The sequence below is a fragment of the Centruroides sculpturatus genome, unplaced genomic scaffold (genome assembly GCF_000671375.1).
Source record: "Centruroides sculpturatus isolate CEXI.00-Female unplaced genomic scaffold, Cexi_2.0 scaffold485, whole genome shotgun sequence".
Taxonomy (NCBI): Eukaryota; Metazoa; Arthropoda; class Arachnida; order Scorpiones; family Buthidae; genus Centruroides; species Centruroides sculpturatus.
In genome coordinates, this window is record NW_019384760.1 from 285,530 (window position 1) to 303,453 (window position 17,924).

A 17,924-nucleotide genomic window follows, 5' to 3' on the forward strand; every position below is an offset into this window, starting at 1 on the left:
CTTCTGTAGTGTGATACATGCCAGAACTATATATATTTATAAATAATAAAAAAGAGTGTTCAAAATTTGAACAAAAATTTTGTTCAAATTTTTCTGGAATGAACCAACCTGGAATGCAAATTCAATTTGCAGAGAACAAAAAAAAATCGAAATACAGTAATTTCTAATATTTAATTATAGCCTTTAACAATTTGGCATATCGTTTGGCGTGTTTGTTATATAATAGGCTATAGTAGATGTTTATATGTAATATGTCTGAACTCAAGTTTGGAAAAATGTGTGATTACAATCGATACTAAGATGCTAGTGGAACGAGTGTTAAATACAGACTAATGTAGCATGCATGCTACATGCATGCATTATGTGAAACATTGCTCATTAAGCGAGTAATTTTTTTACAATTTGTTTTGATGTTATTCAAATAACTCGTTATGAGAGGTGTTCATTAAGTGAGGATCCCCTGTATTTATTTGTATTCTTAATTTACAAATTTTATACATTTAAATAATTTTTGTTTAGAACATAATATTTAAACTTTAAAAGAATTCTATTTAAAAATGTTCGATCCTGAAGATGACTACACAGATAGTTGAAAGAATTAGATTTATTAAAAAATTGATTCTGGAATAGATTTTTTTATCTTTAAATATTTTACAATAATCTAGTTCAAAATCAATATATGTAATTACAGTATGAATATGTAAAATTTATATTTATTACAAGATATACATTTAATACAATATTACGCATTTATATATGCTACATTTCTTATAAACAACTGTTTTTAAGTGGACAGATTAAAAAATTAAACTAGAGAAATTACAACAAGAATGTTCATTAACAAAAGTACACTTCTACAGTACAGTATTTTCTAAGAATTTTTTTATGTCCTTACAGTATGTAAAAGATAAAAATATGCTTTGATTTAAGATAAGTTTCAGAGAAAAGGTCCATTTAAATGAGTTTTCTAAGAATTTTTATTGTTTGTCCCAAAGTGTATTATCACAATTGATAGCAATATCTGAAGTTTCATTATAACAGGCAAATCAGTTTTAACTTATTTTATACAGTGTTTTGGGACTGATGTTAGCTTATTGACAACATTACCATGAATATAATAACTGGATTCCACTGTAATTTTTATATTGCATTATTTCAAATTTGCATAAATTGCAACTGCAATAAACATTTTTTAAAATTTTCTGTTACTGTATTGTTGAGAGTGTGGTTTTCTGAGTTCAAGTATCTCAGTTGTTTTGATGGGAGACTCACAGCAAAACAAATTCTATTGAGATTCCATAATTTGAGACATTTTCATAAAAATAGATAAAGAAATACAGCAATGATTTTTAAAACTGTTAATAATTTCATTTATTGTATTGAATAGAAATATTAGAATTCAGGTGAAATAATTGAAATGTTAGATAATGTGACATATTGAAGATGAAAAGACGATAAAGCATTTTTCATTAAATTTTATAAGTGTTGATGATAGATGGTGGCAGTTTTAGTGAGAAATTTTGTAATCATTAAGATTTATATTAGCATAGAATAATTTGTAAAGTTTGGCATTTTTAACAATATATATTAATTAATATATAGTGTTAATTATTTTTTATCTCATGTTTAATTTAGAAACATTTATTTATTTATATTTTTAAATGTTATTTTTCTGATTTACATGAAAAGACTATAAATATTTTACTTATTTATTTATTTTAACAGAACTGTTGCTGCAACAAATATGAATGAAACCAGTAGTAGATCTCATGCAGTATTTACAATTATATTCACTCAAAGAAGAGTTGATGGCCTTACAGGATTAACTACAGAAAAAGTAAATTTTACTTATAAATTTAGAGTATATTTAATATATAGTAGAGCATCGATTATCCAACCCCTGATCAACTGTCACATTGGTTAACCGATTGCATTTTAGTTTGCAAATTCAATTGCCCATTAGTGATGTGGCGCTACAATATTTGGCTATGTCTTGGCTACTTTAATATTATTTTTGTTATATTTTTGCGTGTTTTAGCTGGCAACACTGGCTCGACCTTGAAAGGGAGGCCAGTATTTAAACAAGGCTTAATTTTCTAATTAAGAGTGGTTGTTTGTTGTGTGAACAATAAAATAATTTTAAAATAATTTTTAACGATACAATAGTGATGATTATTATTTTAAAAAAATTTTGTTAGCTTAACATCGATGAAAATTCAACACGAAGTAGGTTAATAGTGATATACTAATTACATGGGATACACTAATATACTATACTAATAAAGTATTTTTTCATACTTTTCAGTTATCCGTTTTTTCAGTTATCCAACCAATCCCAGTATCCAATTGAGTCATATAATCGATGCTCTACTGTAATAAGAAATATATAGAAGACTGATTTATAAATGTAGAAGAAAGAAAATTAAAGCTAAATGATAGCCAGATTACAGGCTACATTAATATTACTATTAATAAATGTTAAAGGCAAATGTCTGGAAATCAATTGGCTTTAATCTAATAATCAGGTTTATGGATGTTTATATTTGAAAGAAAATTAAATTTATTTGGTAGTAATTCTGTCATTATTTTTCCTAAAATGGTGGAATTACTGAATTAATATTTTTTAAACTTTTGTATTAGTTTAAATTAACAATACCTTTTCAGTGGATTATTTATTGAAAATTCAAATGCATTATTGCATATCTAAATCATATTTCATATGCAAAATAACAATTAAGTGTTGATTCAAGGCAATTTATATGTACTGTATATGCATGCATGCAAATAATTTTTTTAATATGGTCATCTGTTGTTATATGTGGGGAGTCCGATATTTAAGATACAGGCCAAAATTACACTAACATTTATAACTGAAGAAAATATTTAATACATTCCACAAAAACTACATACTTTTGTGTATTTCTCGACATAATCACCATAAATGTTGAGACATTTATCCCAGCGTGACACTACTTTAAACATTGTTACTGTTACTTGTCAAATTGCTTGAAGTAGTCCAGAATGGTATCTTCCAATTCCTTCTGATCTGCAAAGCACTTCCTTGCCAAAATTTTTTTAAAGGTCCAAATAAATGAAAATCCAAGGAGGCTAAATCTGGACTATACTCCACATGTCAAATCAAACCAAACTGTGGTTGGCACAGCGGAATTGGGAGGTCCTGCAACATTCTCCATATAGTCCGTATATGAAGGGATGTTTAAAGTAGTGCCACGCTGGGATAAATGTCTCAACGTTTATGGCAATTATGCCAATAAATATACAAAAGTATGTAGTTTTTGTGGAATGTATTAAATATTTTTTTAATTATAAATGTTAGCATAATTTTGGCCTGTATCTTTAATATTGGACTCCCCTCATATAATGTTCTCATACAAACAAATATCACAGAACCTGATAAATTTGTGGCTACTTTTCCACAATTATATTTAATTAATTATTAAACAATTTATCACTAGAGGGAAGCATTAGGTGCTACTCTTATTAAATTTAATAATTATAATTAAATTAATATTTATTAAATAATTTAGAATATTCTGGAAGAAAAGAATCTGCCCAAAGCAGGACTCAAAGTCACAACTCCTTCTTACTGTGTGGATGCATTGCCAGTTATATTATTTTAGTCTCCTGTCTAATCTCCTCTTCCAAACATTTTTAAATATGATATAACCATGGAAATTATATCATACAATTTCCCAATGTAATCTGGTGGCTGTTTGGCTTTACAAATTTATCAGGTTTCATGATGTATGTTTATATATATATATATAATCCAAGGAGGCTAAATCTGGACTATACTCCACATGTCAAATCAAACCAAACTGTGGTTGGCACAGCAGAGTTGGGTTGGCACAGCGGAATAATATATATATATATATGTGTGCATGCGTGTGTGTGCGTGTATACAAACACCATGCTGGGGTTGTGCAACGGTTGGCTGAGTGCTATGATAGGACAAGGGTGCTGAAAGCATTCCCAGTCCACCATAAGTAACCAAGGATGGTTACATCATATTTAAAAATATGTCCAGAAGAAAAGATTGGACTGGATGCTTGGGTAGCAAAACTGGCCATGCATCCTCCATGTGGTAAGTAGGAGTTGCAGGTTTGAGTTCCACTCTGGGCCGATTCTTTTCTTCTAGAATATTCTAAAATAATTAAATTAATATTTATTAAATTTAATAAAAGATGACACACAACATCTCTCTCTAGTGACAAATTATTTAGTAATTAATTAAATATAATTGTGGAAAAGTAGCCAGGTGATTGTTATGTTGTTCACATATTTAAAACTGGAAATGGCTAAAAGTTTTTGTTAAAGTTATGTCAAAATTCCAAAATTTGTTTTTTTTCATTAATTGTAATCTTTTTTATTATGATGATGATTTCCTACATGGGATATATAGGGTGTTTGGAAAGTCATTGTGCACTTTTCTAATCATATTTTTGCATTATTTTGAAAGATGTGGCCCCCACGCTCACTAGATCTGAATTCACCAGACTGTTATCTATAGGGAGCAACAAAGTCTGCAATGTATTGAAATTGTCTGTGCATGTTGAATGACTTGAAATCAGTGATACAGTATTCATTCAGTCTATTTCAAGCAAGCAACTGATAGCAGTGTTTAGAAACAAAAGAAGGATCCAAGCCTGTATCGATGCTAATGGGGGTCATTTTCAACATTGTTTATAATTGTCATTCATATTTACCTCCTGTATTCTATATTGAAATATGTCTGTTAATAAATATATAAGTGCACAGTGACTTTTTCCAAACACCATGTATATTGATACTATGCCAGGATCAAAGTCTATGCATAACTACAGGTGAAAAAATGTTTTGTTTATGTTTTGTGTATGTGTGTGTGTGTGTGTGTGTGTGTAAGAATTTCCTGATTGTGTAACTATGGTTAGTATGGCAGCATTTTGTACTGTGATATATGTGCTATTGTGAAGCCCTAATATTTCAAGAGTTTATATAATGTACTGTACATTGATATGACACCTATATGTGAAAGGACTATTGGCATTCCGTTCTTCACAGATGCTTTTTTTATGGTTAAGTTCTGAGTATTTATTAATTTTTTCATTATATGTATTTTGTATATTGTGAGTGTTTGGAACAGCTATATTTTTTTGTTTCTCAATGAATGTGATATTTGGTCTGTTGTTGTGAATTGTTTTGTCTGTGATTATGGCATGATCATAATCTATTTTGTGTTGTTTCTAAGACCTTCCGATATGTGTATTTTTAGTATTGTTCATGAATATGTAGAAGTTTTATATGTATGCAAGCTTTTGATGTACACTCACTGCCAAAAGTTAAGCACGGAGTGATAAACTGCAAAAAATCGACAAATACAGCTGTGATTGACACGAAATGCGGCAGTACAGTAGCAAATATGTTTATGCATGAAACAACACAAAGAATTACATAGAAAAATGAAAACAATATTGAATTTTCAAAAAGTGTAAGATGAAATCATATTGGAATCATTAACAAATCGATGTTTAAATCCAAAACAAACAAACAAAACCGACATTAATAGGGTAAATGGTCACACCTTATCTTTACACAAAGTTTACAGCGTGTAACCATGCTATCCATGAGGTGATCAACCACTCCAGAGTCAAATAAGTGCCATTCTTCCTGTAGAGCAGTTTGCAACTCTGTGACAGTGGCAGGGGGTGGGAAACGTGCACACACAGCATGGCCGAGGGCATCCCAAAGATTCTCAATGGGATTGAGGTCTGGCGAATACACCGGCCAATCCATACACGCGATTCCTTCACTCTCAAGGTAGTCGTTGATGAGGGCAGCTCTATGGGGTCGTGTGTTATTATCCATTAAAACAAAAGCAGGACCAACTGCTGCAGCATACAATTTCACAATAGGTTTGAGGACTTCATCCTGATACCGGACAGCCATCACAGAACCCCTTCAATAGATGTGCAGGTCGGTGCGATATCCCAACGAAATGCCTGCCCATACCATAATGCTTCCACTTCGGAATGCATGATGCTCGATGATGTTCTGGGGTCGATTGCGTGTGCCTTTTTCTCTCCATACTCTTACACGTTTGTCATCTGGCTCCAGGGAAAATCGCGACTCATCCGTGAACATAACGTTGCCCCAATCAGACACACTCCAATTCACATGTTGCCGACACCACTTTAATTGTGTGCCTCTAGATTGGACGGATAGTGGAACACAAGCTCGTGGTACCCAGGCTTACAGTCTGTTCATGTGTAGCCTTTTGCACACAGTAGTAGCAGATATCAGTTTACCAATGGCTGCTGCAACCATCGATGTCACACATGTAGAGGTTGCTCTTCGATTTCACTTGGCTACAACAGCAATATAGTGATCTTCTGCAGGGGTCATAACTCTTGGGTGACCGGCCACAGGTCTTCGGACAACTGTTTGGCTTGTTTGGAATTGTTTCCATAACTGTGAAATGACAGAATGATGAACACTGAAGAAAAGAGCAACATCTGTGATTGATTGTCCTGCTTCAAGGCGTCCCACACACTGCCAGCGCTCACTGTCTGTTATTCGTCTTCTGGAAGAAGTAGAAACAAGTCAGTCATGCACACTAATTGTACGACAGTTCTCCACACTTTTTCTCGGCACTTACATGCAACTCCTCTCACACTTCAGAAGGCTGGCTTCTTATACGACTGCGTGTTTTGCATATTTTGCGACACGTTAATTAATTAACCATGATTGATAGTAACGTAACATATTTGCATACTTCCACATACCTCTGCAGTAAATTGCAGCCTCTCAAAAAAAGATTGCTTTCCAAACATGAACATTTTCTGTTCCGTGCTTAACTTTTGGCAGTGAGTGTATTACATTTGTTATTTGGTTATGTCAATTCAAGTAGTAAATTTGTGTTAAAAGCTTGTAACCAGATATAATGTGTTGTATAGTTGTGTGTGTGATGTGACATTTTCTATAAGTGTTATATGTGAGTGTTATGTATTTTAAGATGTGCTTTCTGTCATTTCTTGCATTTATGACCTGGTCTTGTATGGCAATTATGAGCCCTTTGTCTTTTCAAAGAGTCAGCTGTTTGATGCAGTTCTGTCAACATAATCCTAACTGAGGTCATTTGGATGGTATGGTTATCATGGAATTTCTCCTGAATCCAAGGCTATCTGATAGTATCTGTGTATTATGCTAAATCCAGATCAATGTATAAGTTTAATAGTGTATTGTTTTTGTCTGCAAAATTTTACAGCTACAGTTTTATAATGTTTCTTGTCTTCTGTAGAAAAACTCACAGCATCTGTATTTGTTTGTGGTGCAGTTTAAGATATCTGTGATGTGTCGTTCTCTCTCTTTAAGAGGAAAACCAGCCTGTCTGTGGACAATTTAGGATGGTGTTTGCTGTGTTTTGTTAATGTTCATGTTTTTTTTGGACACAAACAACAGTAGAACAATTTCAATGTATAACTTTAAATGAATATGTCAGTACTGGGACCCTGATAGCTTTAAATGTGTTCTTTGCATTTATCTGTGTTAGTTTTGTTAGTTTGTTTTATTTGGAGGTTGGCTTGTTGGAATACTAAATTTTTGTAGATTTCACTCTCATCCATGAACCTAATGATGTCTTCATTTCTGAGCACAAAATCATCATACTTCAGGAATCCTTTTTTCTGTGTGAAGTGTTCTGTGTTTGTCTAGACCAGTGTTTCTCAACGGGGGCGATATCGCCCCCATGTGGTCGTTTTTCCATGTTGAGGGGGCGATTTGTAACAATTTATATTTTGGAGGGCGAAAAACAATTTTCTGGGCAATATAGCAAAACATTATATTAAGAATACAGTAGAGCGTCGATTTTCCGAAAGTCAATCATCCGAAAGAATTTCAGTCGGCAAATTTAAATTTTCGCCAGTGCTGTCGCGCTTCAATCTTTGGCTATATCTTGGGCTACTCAAATATTTTACGTTTTTGATACTAAATTAACATCTGAAGTATAATTTTTTATTATTTTTATATTTTTCAATATATTTATTTTGTTTGTACAAAATAAAAAAATAATTTTTAATGATACAATAGTCTTTGTTAGGCTTAACATCGACGAAAATTCAACGCGAAGTGACACGCAACGGATAAAAATTTCGACATCAGATACGTTAAACTATTTTTTCATACGTAAATCAGTTATCTGGGCAACCCCAGTCCCCAATTGATTCGGAAAATCGACGCTCTACTGTACTTAGATATTTTATTCGTTATATCGTACAATAATTAAACAAATAACATTATACTAGTCACTAGTCTATTCGATGCAGTACGAATTTGGCATTAGCCCTGGCCCTCGGCATTGGAATTTTGAAGTGAAGGGGGTGATACTACGTAACGGTTTTATTGAAGGGGGCGGCAATTTGTTAGAGGTTGAGAAACACTGGTCTATACCAAACTGCATTTGAATGTCAGTGGAGCAAGTGTATGTAACTTCTAATAGATGATTTAGCTATGTTTGTGAAGATGCATAGTGTTTTGTGTTATTTATGTAGAGTACATGATATGTTTAATATTATTGCATTGTTCTTATGTGTTTGATGATGCATTCATATTTAGTATTGTTTATCCTGTTGGACAGTGTGTTTAAGGTCAGACCAAAATCAGACGGGACATTCCAATTTTCAACACTGACTCAGCGCTGATCTCAACATTCGTTAAAATTCGTTCCTTTTTTCAATGTTGAGGTAGCGCTGTTGTCAGCGCTGACTCAACACACTCAGCACTCAACAGATATGTTGACTGCTACTTTCCAGTGAATTGTGGGTAATTGGTAAAACATTTGAATGGAATCCATCTTGCTGAGAATGGAATTATGGGAACTAAGCACTTCGTACTCGAGTTGGAACGTCGTTGATGACGTCAAATTGTTGACTTCAACACTCAACACTCGTGTTGAAAATTGGAATGTCCCGAGAGCGAACTTGTGTCTCTCTCTGGAAAATGCCTTGTCTTACGTGTATTTGATTTATTTTAATGTACACGTTGAGAAGTCTGAAATATATCATTGTTAAATGAGTTGATTATAGTAAACAATTTATTTTTTTAAAGAAATTATTCTAATCAATAAATTACTAAATTCATATTTTCATAAAATCGTACTTTCTATAACAATTATTTGTTATTTAGGTAAGCAAGATTAGTCTTGTAGATCTTGCTGGGAGTGAGAGAGCAGATTCCACAGGAGCCCAAGGAACTCGATTAAAAGAAGGAGCAAATATCAACAAATCACTTACAACATTAGGGAAAGTTATTTCCGCACTTGCAGAAATAGTAAGATGAAATTTATTTATATTATATAAATGTTAAATTGTATCATATTTTTGCAAAATACCAGCATTCCAGTTTATCTGGGGACCATGAAATTAGATATTTCCACATGGTAAAATCTGGCATGTTAGTTTATCCTGGGGAATGCTAGCATGCCAGTTTAAGTGAGATTATACATCTCTCTCTAGAGGGCGCATTAAAAAAAAAAAACAAGTTATGTCACGTAAAAATGAATGAGTTTTTATTCTAAAACTAAAACTGTCAGAATTACATCAAAAACTACAATTATATGTATAATTTCTTTATTTTGTCTTCTTTCTAACAACATAGAATACTTGTGGAATTCCAAAAGTGCTTTTTTTAATATGTATCTTATTGTTATTTGATTCAAAAATGTAAAAATAAACATAGTAAATTTAAGAAACTTGCTGTAAATTATCTCAGCTTAAACCTATTAACATAATCTTTGTGTGAAATTTGAGAGAAAGGTGTTATTTTTAAGGTTAGGGTAGATGATCAGTGTAGCTCACACTGACTAACTACAGTGTAACCCCAGTTAACGAACTTAATCCATTCTGTAACTCCATTCGTTAATCGAAGCAATTTTTCCCATAGAAATTAATGCAAATGCAATTTATCCATTCTAGCCTCTGAAATTTTTGTGATTTTATTTGTAAAATACAGTAGGTTTTTTTGCTGAAAATATAATATCTATCATTACAGCAACAAACATATAAACTTTATTTAATAAAATAGCTCTCTACATACCTTATAACTTCGTTTGTTGTAGTTGATGGCAGAGGAGTGGAGATATTCGGAGCTTAATGCTTAGAAGGAGAATCCTCTCCAAAAAAAAATAACAGGTAGCACTTCATCAGGAGATTCTTCAAGTCGAAATCTCTTTTCATAAGGAACAAGAAATTGATCTAAAGTTGTTTATCTTACTCTTTTAATCAAAATTTTTCTCAAATATAATAGTACATTGTTGTTCATATCGCATTGTAGTTTTCTATTGCCACCACTATCACTTTTCTCTTTCTTGGATGCCATATTGATTAAATAAATCACAAAACTGAAAAAAAAAAAGTTTAGCACAAACACTCAGAAACGTAATGCTTAACTTACACATGTCTAACAGCAACTAAAATTTGACCCAAAAAACCGTTATGTTCGTTATCCAAATTTCGTTCGTTATCTGAGACAAAACTTTTGCAAAATAAAAGTTTGTTAACTGATTTGGTTGTTAACCAGGGCATTTGTTAACTGGGGTTCCACTGTACTACTAAATTGTTTTATTGTCTTGTATAATTGAAAACTCCCTTCCTGATTTTAAGTCGGTCAAATTACAATGTTATTATTCTGTTTACTGGGAAGAATGCTTTCTTTAATGTTTAATTAACAACTAGATTTGTTAGATTTGATTCATTTTATATTTTAGTTGCAATTTAATTGGCATGCTGTCTCCCCCTGTTTTTATGAGGCATGCCGGTCATTTTGTAAAAATACAGTATTTAATTAATTAATTAATTGTAAGAAAAATAAGTATAATTTAAATTGTGAATTTTAATAATAAATGTAATTTTCAAATTATTAACATGAATTTTTAAAATTTTATTTATGCTTTCCTGATGATAAAAATTAGGCTGTAAGTATATCTAAAATTCTTTGTAAATAATAATTAATAAACTTTATTTAGACTGATTGAAAATTTATGTGCATCTATGTTTCATGCATATATAATAACTACATGAAAAAAATGAAAAGAAAATCATTAATAATATTAAATATGATTTTTTTCTTATGTAAATTTACTAATTTAATGTAATTATTAATTTTGTAATATTTAGATACTTTATTAAATTCATTTTGATAAAATTTTTGTATTGTTGCTTTAGAATCATATTTAATAGTTATACTATTTTACTATTTAATTTGAAGTAGAATTATCACAACTCTTTCAAAATAAGAGAATATTGACAAAATTAAAATAATAATATCTGAATATAATAAGAATTATAATTATTTTTTGTGACTACTATTTATTTAAATGTTGATAGTGTATTAAAAATGATAGTATTTTCCAAAAGCATTAATGTCTTCTTTATTTTAATGAGTTTCATAAAACAGTATTAACAATGACATGCAATTTTATGCATTTAGAAACTTGAAATCTATTGTTTAATGATTCACCATTAATTCAATTTTAAAATTTCTAATTTTAATCAGTTTAATGAAAAATGTTAAAATTATTTTGTGTGTAAAAACTACATTATACATTTTATATATTGTGAGTCAATGCATATTTTATTAAGCCATAGTTTTATCAACATTTTGTTTTTATTTTTATTTTTTATAATTATTTTAATACTTAGAAAATTTCAAGAGCTTCTAAAATTTTGATTTGATCTTGAAATTTTTAAAGTTGTACAACAAGGGGAATGTATCAATTTTAAGGAGGAGGAGGCAAACATCTCGCATGCTTAGCAGTCCTTTTTGCATGAACTCCACAACATTAATTAAAGAAAAAAATAAGAAATCAATTAATTCACTTAAGATTTATAAAGAGTGCATTTGTTAATTTTTATGTTAATCTTAATGTTAATGTTAACACCCTAGATGTGATTTTTGTTGTATACTTGTTCTAATATTTACAGTTCCCAGGATTTTAAAATATTTAAATTTGAATGTTTAGCATTCTAATTCTATGGAACATTTTTAACCTGAAGCAGATCCTATTGGGATCAAAAACATTTGCCATAATGTATTTATATTAAATTATATTTGCTGGTATATTTTGAAGGTTTTGTTTGGTGTTATTTAATATACAGATATCCCTCATACATGGTACTTCTACAACATGATTTTGCTGTAACATGGTTGAAAAATTTGGGATATCCCCCATACAACACAACTTCTGGTTTCACTCTAACATAATTTTGGAAATCCTTTGTACAAAATTTCACAATTTTTAAGTGTTAACTTCATTATTCAATATTTTGTTTTATTTAAGTAAGCATGTGTGTTGTCTCAAATTTGCCCATGGATTTTAGAATAATGAAATTTTCAAATTATTTTGTGCTTTTTGTCATGTTTACTTTAATGAAAACTGATAGTGTAATTTTTTCTTCATTAACCTAATTTTTCTATAAACCAGGTGTCATTGTCATTGCTTTCAGACTTTAGCCTTTAAGACTGTTTTTAATGTGTTTTCTTTTTATAGATTGATCTTCATATTTAGTAAAATTTATTTAGCCGTAGTTATTACTTTTCTGCAAATGACTACTTCATTTGTAGATATGATAAAGTACAGCAGTATTTTGGAACTCAAGCAATTTAGTATTCAAGCACAAATTCTGGAAAAAAGTCACCCAGTACTCGACTTAACAAATGTGACCTGCTAGAACAAATTTTTGATTAATATATTTTTATTTATATTTTGTTATCCATAAAATATTGTGATAAAAATCAAAAAATTAAGATGTTGCTGATTTTTCTGATTAAGATCAATAAAGAAGCTGAGATGACAAGATACTTTGTAAAAGAAATTAAAAAAAAAAAAAAAATAGAAACTTAGTAGTCAGATTGAGAGAACACAAGTACAATGTCAGCAAAAGATCTAATGCCACAATACTATCGCAGATGGTGCAAGTTGAGGGCTCAGTGGTCAAATGGGATGAAGCAAGTATTATTAAACCATTACATTCACCGACGTTGGCAATTAGCACCAAGAAAATTGAGATATATAAGAGCAGATTGCATGATACATGCATTAATGCTAGGGATGCTGAAGGGTTGCCTTCGGCCTAGAAATACTTAATTAAAAGATTAGAGAGCTCTTAATTTAATGCTTTGATTTTTGTATTTTTGCATATCTTTCATTTCTTTGAATTTCATATAATATATTATTATATAGTGTTTTAATATTTATTTAAACCTATATGTGTATTTATATACATATTTTGTTATTTATAATAATTTTTATTTTATGTTTTTTATGCATGTATATGCATATTTCATTTGTTATTTTACTTGTATTTAAATTTTTGTTTTATTTTGTTTATTTTCGAATATGTTTAACCTGATGATGGCCAACAGGTTTGGCTGAAAACGTTTGTGACATTTTTATTAAATTTTCTCAGAAACTTAAGGTGTTGTGTTTTTGTGATTTACATATTGCTGAGTGAGTTTACTTCAGTAAAAGAAATTGCCATCATTTAACTAAAATGAAAGTTAATATGTAATACAGTAGTATTAATTGTGGTTGTTAATTAATTATTGATTGGAAATAAATTATTAATTGCTTTAATAAACATATTTCTCTTAGTAATGAAAAATGATAGTATACTTCTATTAACTTTATGTTTTACATTAGTTTTTTGTTTAATATAGCATGGATTTGCATAACACTGCACTTTTTTGAAACGTATCTACTGTATTATGTGAGGGATACCTGTATATAATTACTATTGTTTGAGGTATTTCAGTTTTGAACCACATTTGATTAATGCCAATTTCAGAGGCAAATGAATGGTGACTCTAAAATGTTTGACTGTGGTTTTTAATCATTAATTTTAAATTAATGAGTTATCAAATTTAAACAAAAGCAACAATATATTGACTTTTGGAATAAAATGATTAGAAAGCAAATATGAACATATTAATTTTAAGTTATTAACAGTAAACATTTGTAAATAGAAATTCAGTTATTAAGATAAATAATTAAATAATGACTAAGATTTACAAATACTTAATTTAGTTTTTCAGTAAGCTTGAAAAATGTGTAATAATTGGAAAATTTTAATTGCTATACTTGAATTAGTTTGAGCACTCAATTATAAAAAAGTCAAGCATCTAAATATAAAAATTTCCTAACCATTGATCACTAGTTCTGACTTAACTGATAGTTTATATATTTTCTTCAATTATAGGACATTTTTTGACTATTAAAAACAGTGCTAATTTTTAAGTTAAAGAGTTATTATATATTATAGTTAAAATATTTTGTAATATTTCTAGGCAACAAAGAAAAGAAGAAAAGGTGACTTCATACCATATAGAGATTCTGTATTGACCTGGCTTTTACGGGAAAATCTTGGTATGTTTTAAAAATTGAAGTATATCTTGTTATATTGAAGTATATCCTGTTATAAAAGTATATAAAGTATAATTTATGTTGAAGCTGTATTTTTAGAAGTTGTATGTTAAGAAACAATATACAAGCAATTCTTAATATACAAGCATGATTTTTCAGATAGCTCATTTTTTCATACATAATACACTGATAACATTAAATTGATTTTCATATACCAAATTTGGACCTTTGTACATTTTCAGGCAACAAAGGTTTCAGGTTATTGTGCAGTTTAGATTTGATAATATTAAAATTACTTTTAAAAATCAATTTTTTTTGTGTTGTTTGTTTAATTTATGGTTTGGACATTAGTTAAAATGTTTTATGAATTTTAATATATTTAATGCAAAAAATTAATTTCATATTAAGGCTGATTGTAACCTCTAGTTATGTGTGTGATCTTTAGCAGATGGTTGTAAAAAGTTAATGCTTTTTCTAGAATTTTGCTATTTCCCATTATTATTTTCAAGAATTTTTGAATAAGGATTTTTCCAAAAGTTCTCAAAAATTGAAATAGATAGACCAAACAGTTCTTTTGTATTAGAATCCTATTTAATTATTAACACATGGTTCAGAATTCTGAAAATTTAATTTGTTAATTTTCTAATAATTTTTACTCACAGGAGATTTGTAAAAAAAATTAATGAATTTAATTACTTTGTTTTATTTTATTTCTGAAGTATATATTGATAGAAGAATTAAATAGGATTCTAATGCAAAAAACTATTTGGTTCTTTACACACCAGTTTTCAGGAATTTTTGGAAATGGATTTTCTCATAGACAAAGCATTAAATTTTTATTATATTGTTTTATTTGCTGAAAATTGTGTACACATCCAAAGAGGTTACAGTTAGCCTTTATATAATATTTATTTTTAGTTGTCTGAGAATAGAATCCTTTTAAAATATATCACTCCATTGTTTGACTTTTGGAATTCAGCTTATGTACACATTTTTAAGAATTCTTTCATGTCATAAAGTTGGGAACTGCCTGTAATTGAAAAATATTTTTTTAAAAGAAAGCTGTTTATATGACAAATATCTTCAGAGGTAAAGAGTTGATAAAAGTAAGTTGAAAATTTAATCAATTTTCAACTTACTTTTATCAACTCTTCACCTCTGATTGGATTTGGTGGTTCAACATTGATGTTGTCACTTAGTGGCACGTCTATATTTGTATTGCAATTTAAAATAATTTTTTAAAAAATATAAGCAAAACGTCATCAGTGGTGATCAGGTGGAACACCAAGGAGTTGTGTATATTAATTAAATAACTTAAATAATAATTTAAAAATTTAATAAAGAATAATCAATGATAAGACTAAATGAAATAATACAGAAAAAAATTATTAAAAATTTAATATCTCATAGGACCTAGAATGTTTTAATTTATTGAGATGATAGATTTTTTCTTGTAATGTACTCAAATGTACTATTTCATTTTTCAGTAAGTATTTCTTTTTTAATTATTAAATTAATTGTCATCATATTACAAATGAACTGGTAATATAAATATAATTTGATTAATTTAAATATTGCTGATTTTCATATTTTTAAGTAAACACAAATATCAAAATTTTTTACAAATAATATATATTTAAAATACATTGATTTGGAATTCATATAAACTTCATTTGAGAGAAAATTTAAAAATAAAATTTTTTAATTTTCTTAAACTATTTAAAATTGTAAATTTCATATATTCAAAAAATTTATCATTTCTGTATGAAAATCATTAAACTTCTGTAAAATATATTTTTTTATTTAGTCGAATAAATATTGATGACATCCCTGTGTTTATATAAGTACAGTAGGTAATCTGTTAACGAACAGATCGGTTAACGAACAAATCGGATAATGAACACTTTCGCGAAAGATTTTTATGATCAGACAACGAACACATGCTCGGATAACGAACACTTCACTGAACAAACACAAGAAGCGACAAACATCGCTAGACCTGATACATAATATAGCTAAACACCAACCAAATGCCGAAATTCTATCAGGCTAGTTTAAGGCTAATTATTAAATGAATTACGTAACCAATTTGGCTCTAAAGGTAAGCGTTAGGCACCATCTATAGAGCCTTAAAGTAGACCGATAAAATTTCGGCATTTGGTTGGTGTTTAGCCACAAGAAGCGACATAAAATAATGAATACCGATTGGTCTTCCTTTGTCTTCAGGCAACAATTCGAAACTTTTCGGAGCGTGGGAGATGTCGACATCGATGTTCAACCCAGTATATACTGATCAGATAGTATTCCCCCGAACTTTAAACTCTCCCCTGTATTTCCAGTCTTTTATATTTCTACAGAAACAATTCTTTACGTTTTCTTCCGAAAATGTGGATTTATGCTGATATCTGCTATTAAAGATCTTTTGAAGAAGTGGGAGGATGTCAGAACAACGGTCTTAAAATGGCATCCAAACCAGGTTGAGGTTAATAGGTTTAGGGATCTCTACAATTACAATGCGATTAATTACTTCTGAAAAATCGACATTAGACAGATTCTTTAACCCCCACAAATGGAAAAAACATGATTAATAAAAAAGACCATGTATATATGTATTTTTATTATTACATATGAGTAAACATAGTAAGAAAGTATATATTTTTTATTTTTTGGGAGTCTCCAGAATGAATTAATCAACTTCCCATAGAAACCTATGGTAAATTGATAATCGGTTAACGAACAAAGTCTTGGAACGGATTATGTTCGTTAACCGATCACTCACTGTATTTTAATTTTTTATAGTTATGGAAAAATAATTACAAATTATAAGTTCTTAATATTTATATATAGTGGAACCTCTATATTCATAATATTTGATATTCTTCACATTTTGATGATTTTTTTCACCCATATTCATTAGTATTTTCTGTAAATGAACACTCATAAACCTTAAAAGTCCAGTAGTAAATATTTAATAGAAAACAAGTGCTTTTGACTGTACTTTCAGTCTTCTTCAGGTTTAAAAAATGAGTGAGATTCGAACAAGTGAATGCGTAGAACAAAAATTATGAAATTATTTTCAAAAAACGGTTTTTCACGTAAGAAGATTTTTAAATTTAAGTATTTTTTGAATTTGTTGTCACTCCTAACACTGGCAGCGACCTACAATTGCACTCCTGTGCCAATCAGCTAGCCATATTAGCTTAGTGTTGCCAATTTAGCAAATTTTTTGCTAGATTTAGTGGATTTATGAACAATCTAGCTATACAAATTACCTAAATTATAATGGCCTAGCTATTTTTATAATGCTATCTAGCTATAAAAAATCAAACAATTTTAATAGAAATAATATGATTTGAATATTTTTATTAAAATGTATAGCTATAAATTTGAATTTTGAGTTGGCAACACTATGTCATCTAGCTATAGTTAATCAGTCTGCTTTGTGTAGTCATTGTGTGTGTTCTTGGTTTTTTGCTTTGATTATTTTCAAAAACTTAAGTTCCAATGGCTC

At 29.4% G+C, this 17,924-nt stretch overlaps 1 protein-coding gene across 1 annotated transcript in view; it reads left to right on the forward strand.

Annotated features, from left to right (window-relative positions):
* The window catches only part of LOC111628794 (kinesin-like protein unc-104), a 219,622-nt gene that overhangs the window by 98,188 nt on the left and 103,510 nt on the right, over window positions 1-17,924 (forward strand). Inside the window, exons 8-11 of the mRNA XM_023372640.1 lie at window positions 1,726-1,837; window positions 9,181-9,324; window positions 10,964-10,966; window positions 14,338-14,416. Coding sequence (XP_023228408.1) covers window positions 1,726-1,837; window positions 9,181-9,324; window positions 10,964-10,966; window positions 14,338-14,416 — 338 coding nt within the window. The remainder of the gene's footprint in view (window positions 1-1,725; window positions 1,838-9,180; window positions 9,325-10,963; window positions 10,967-14,337; window positions 14,417-17,924) is intronic.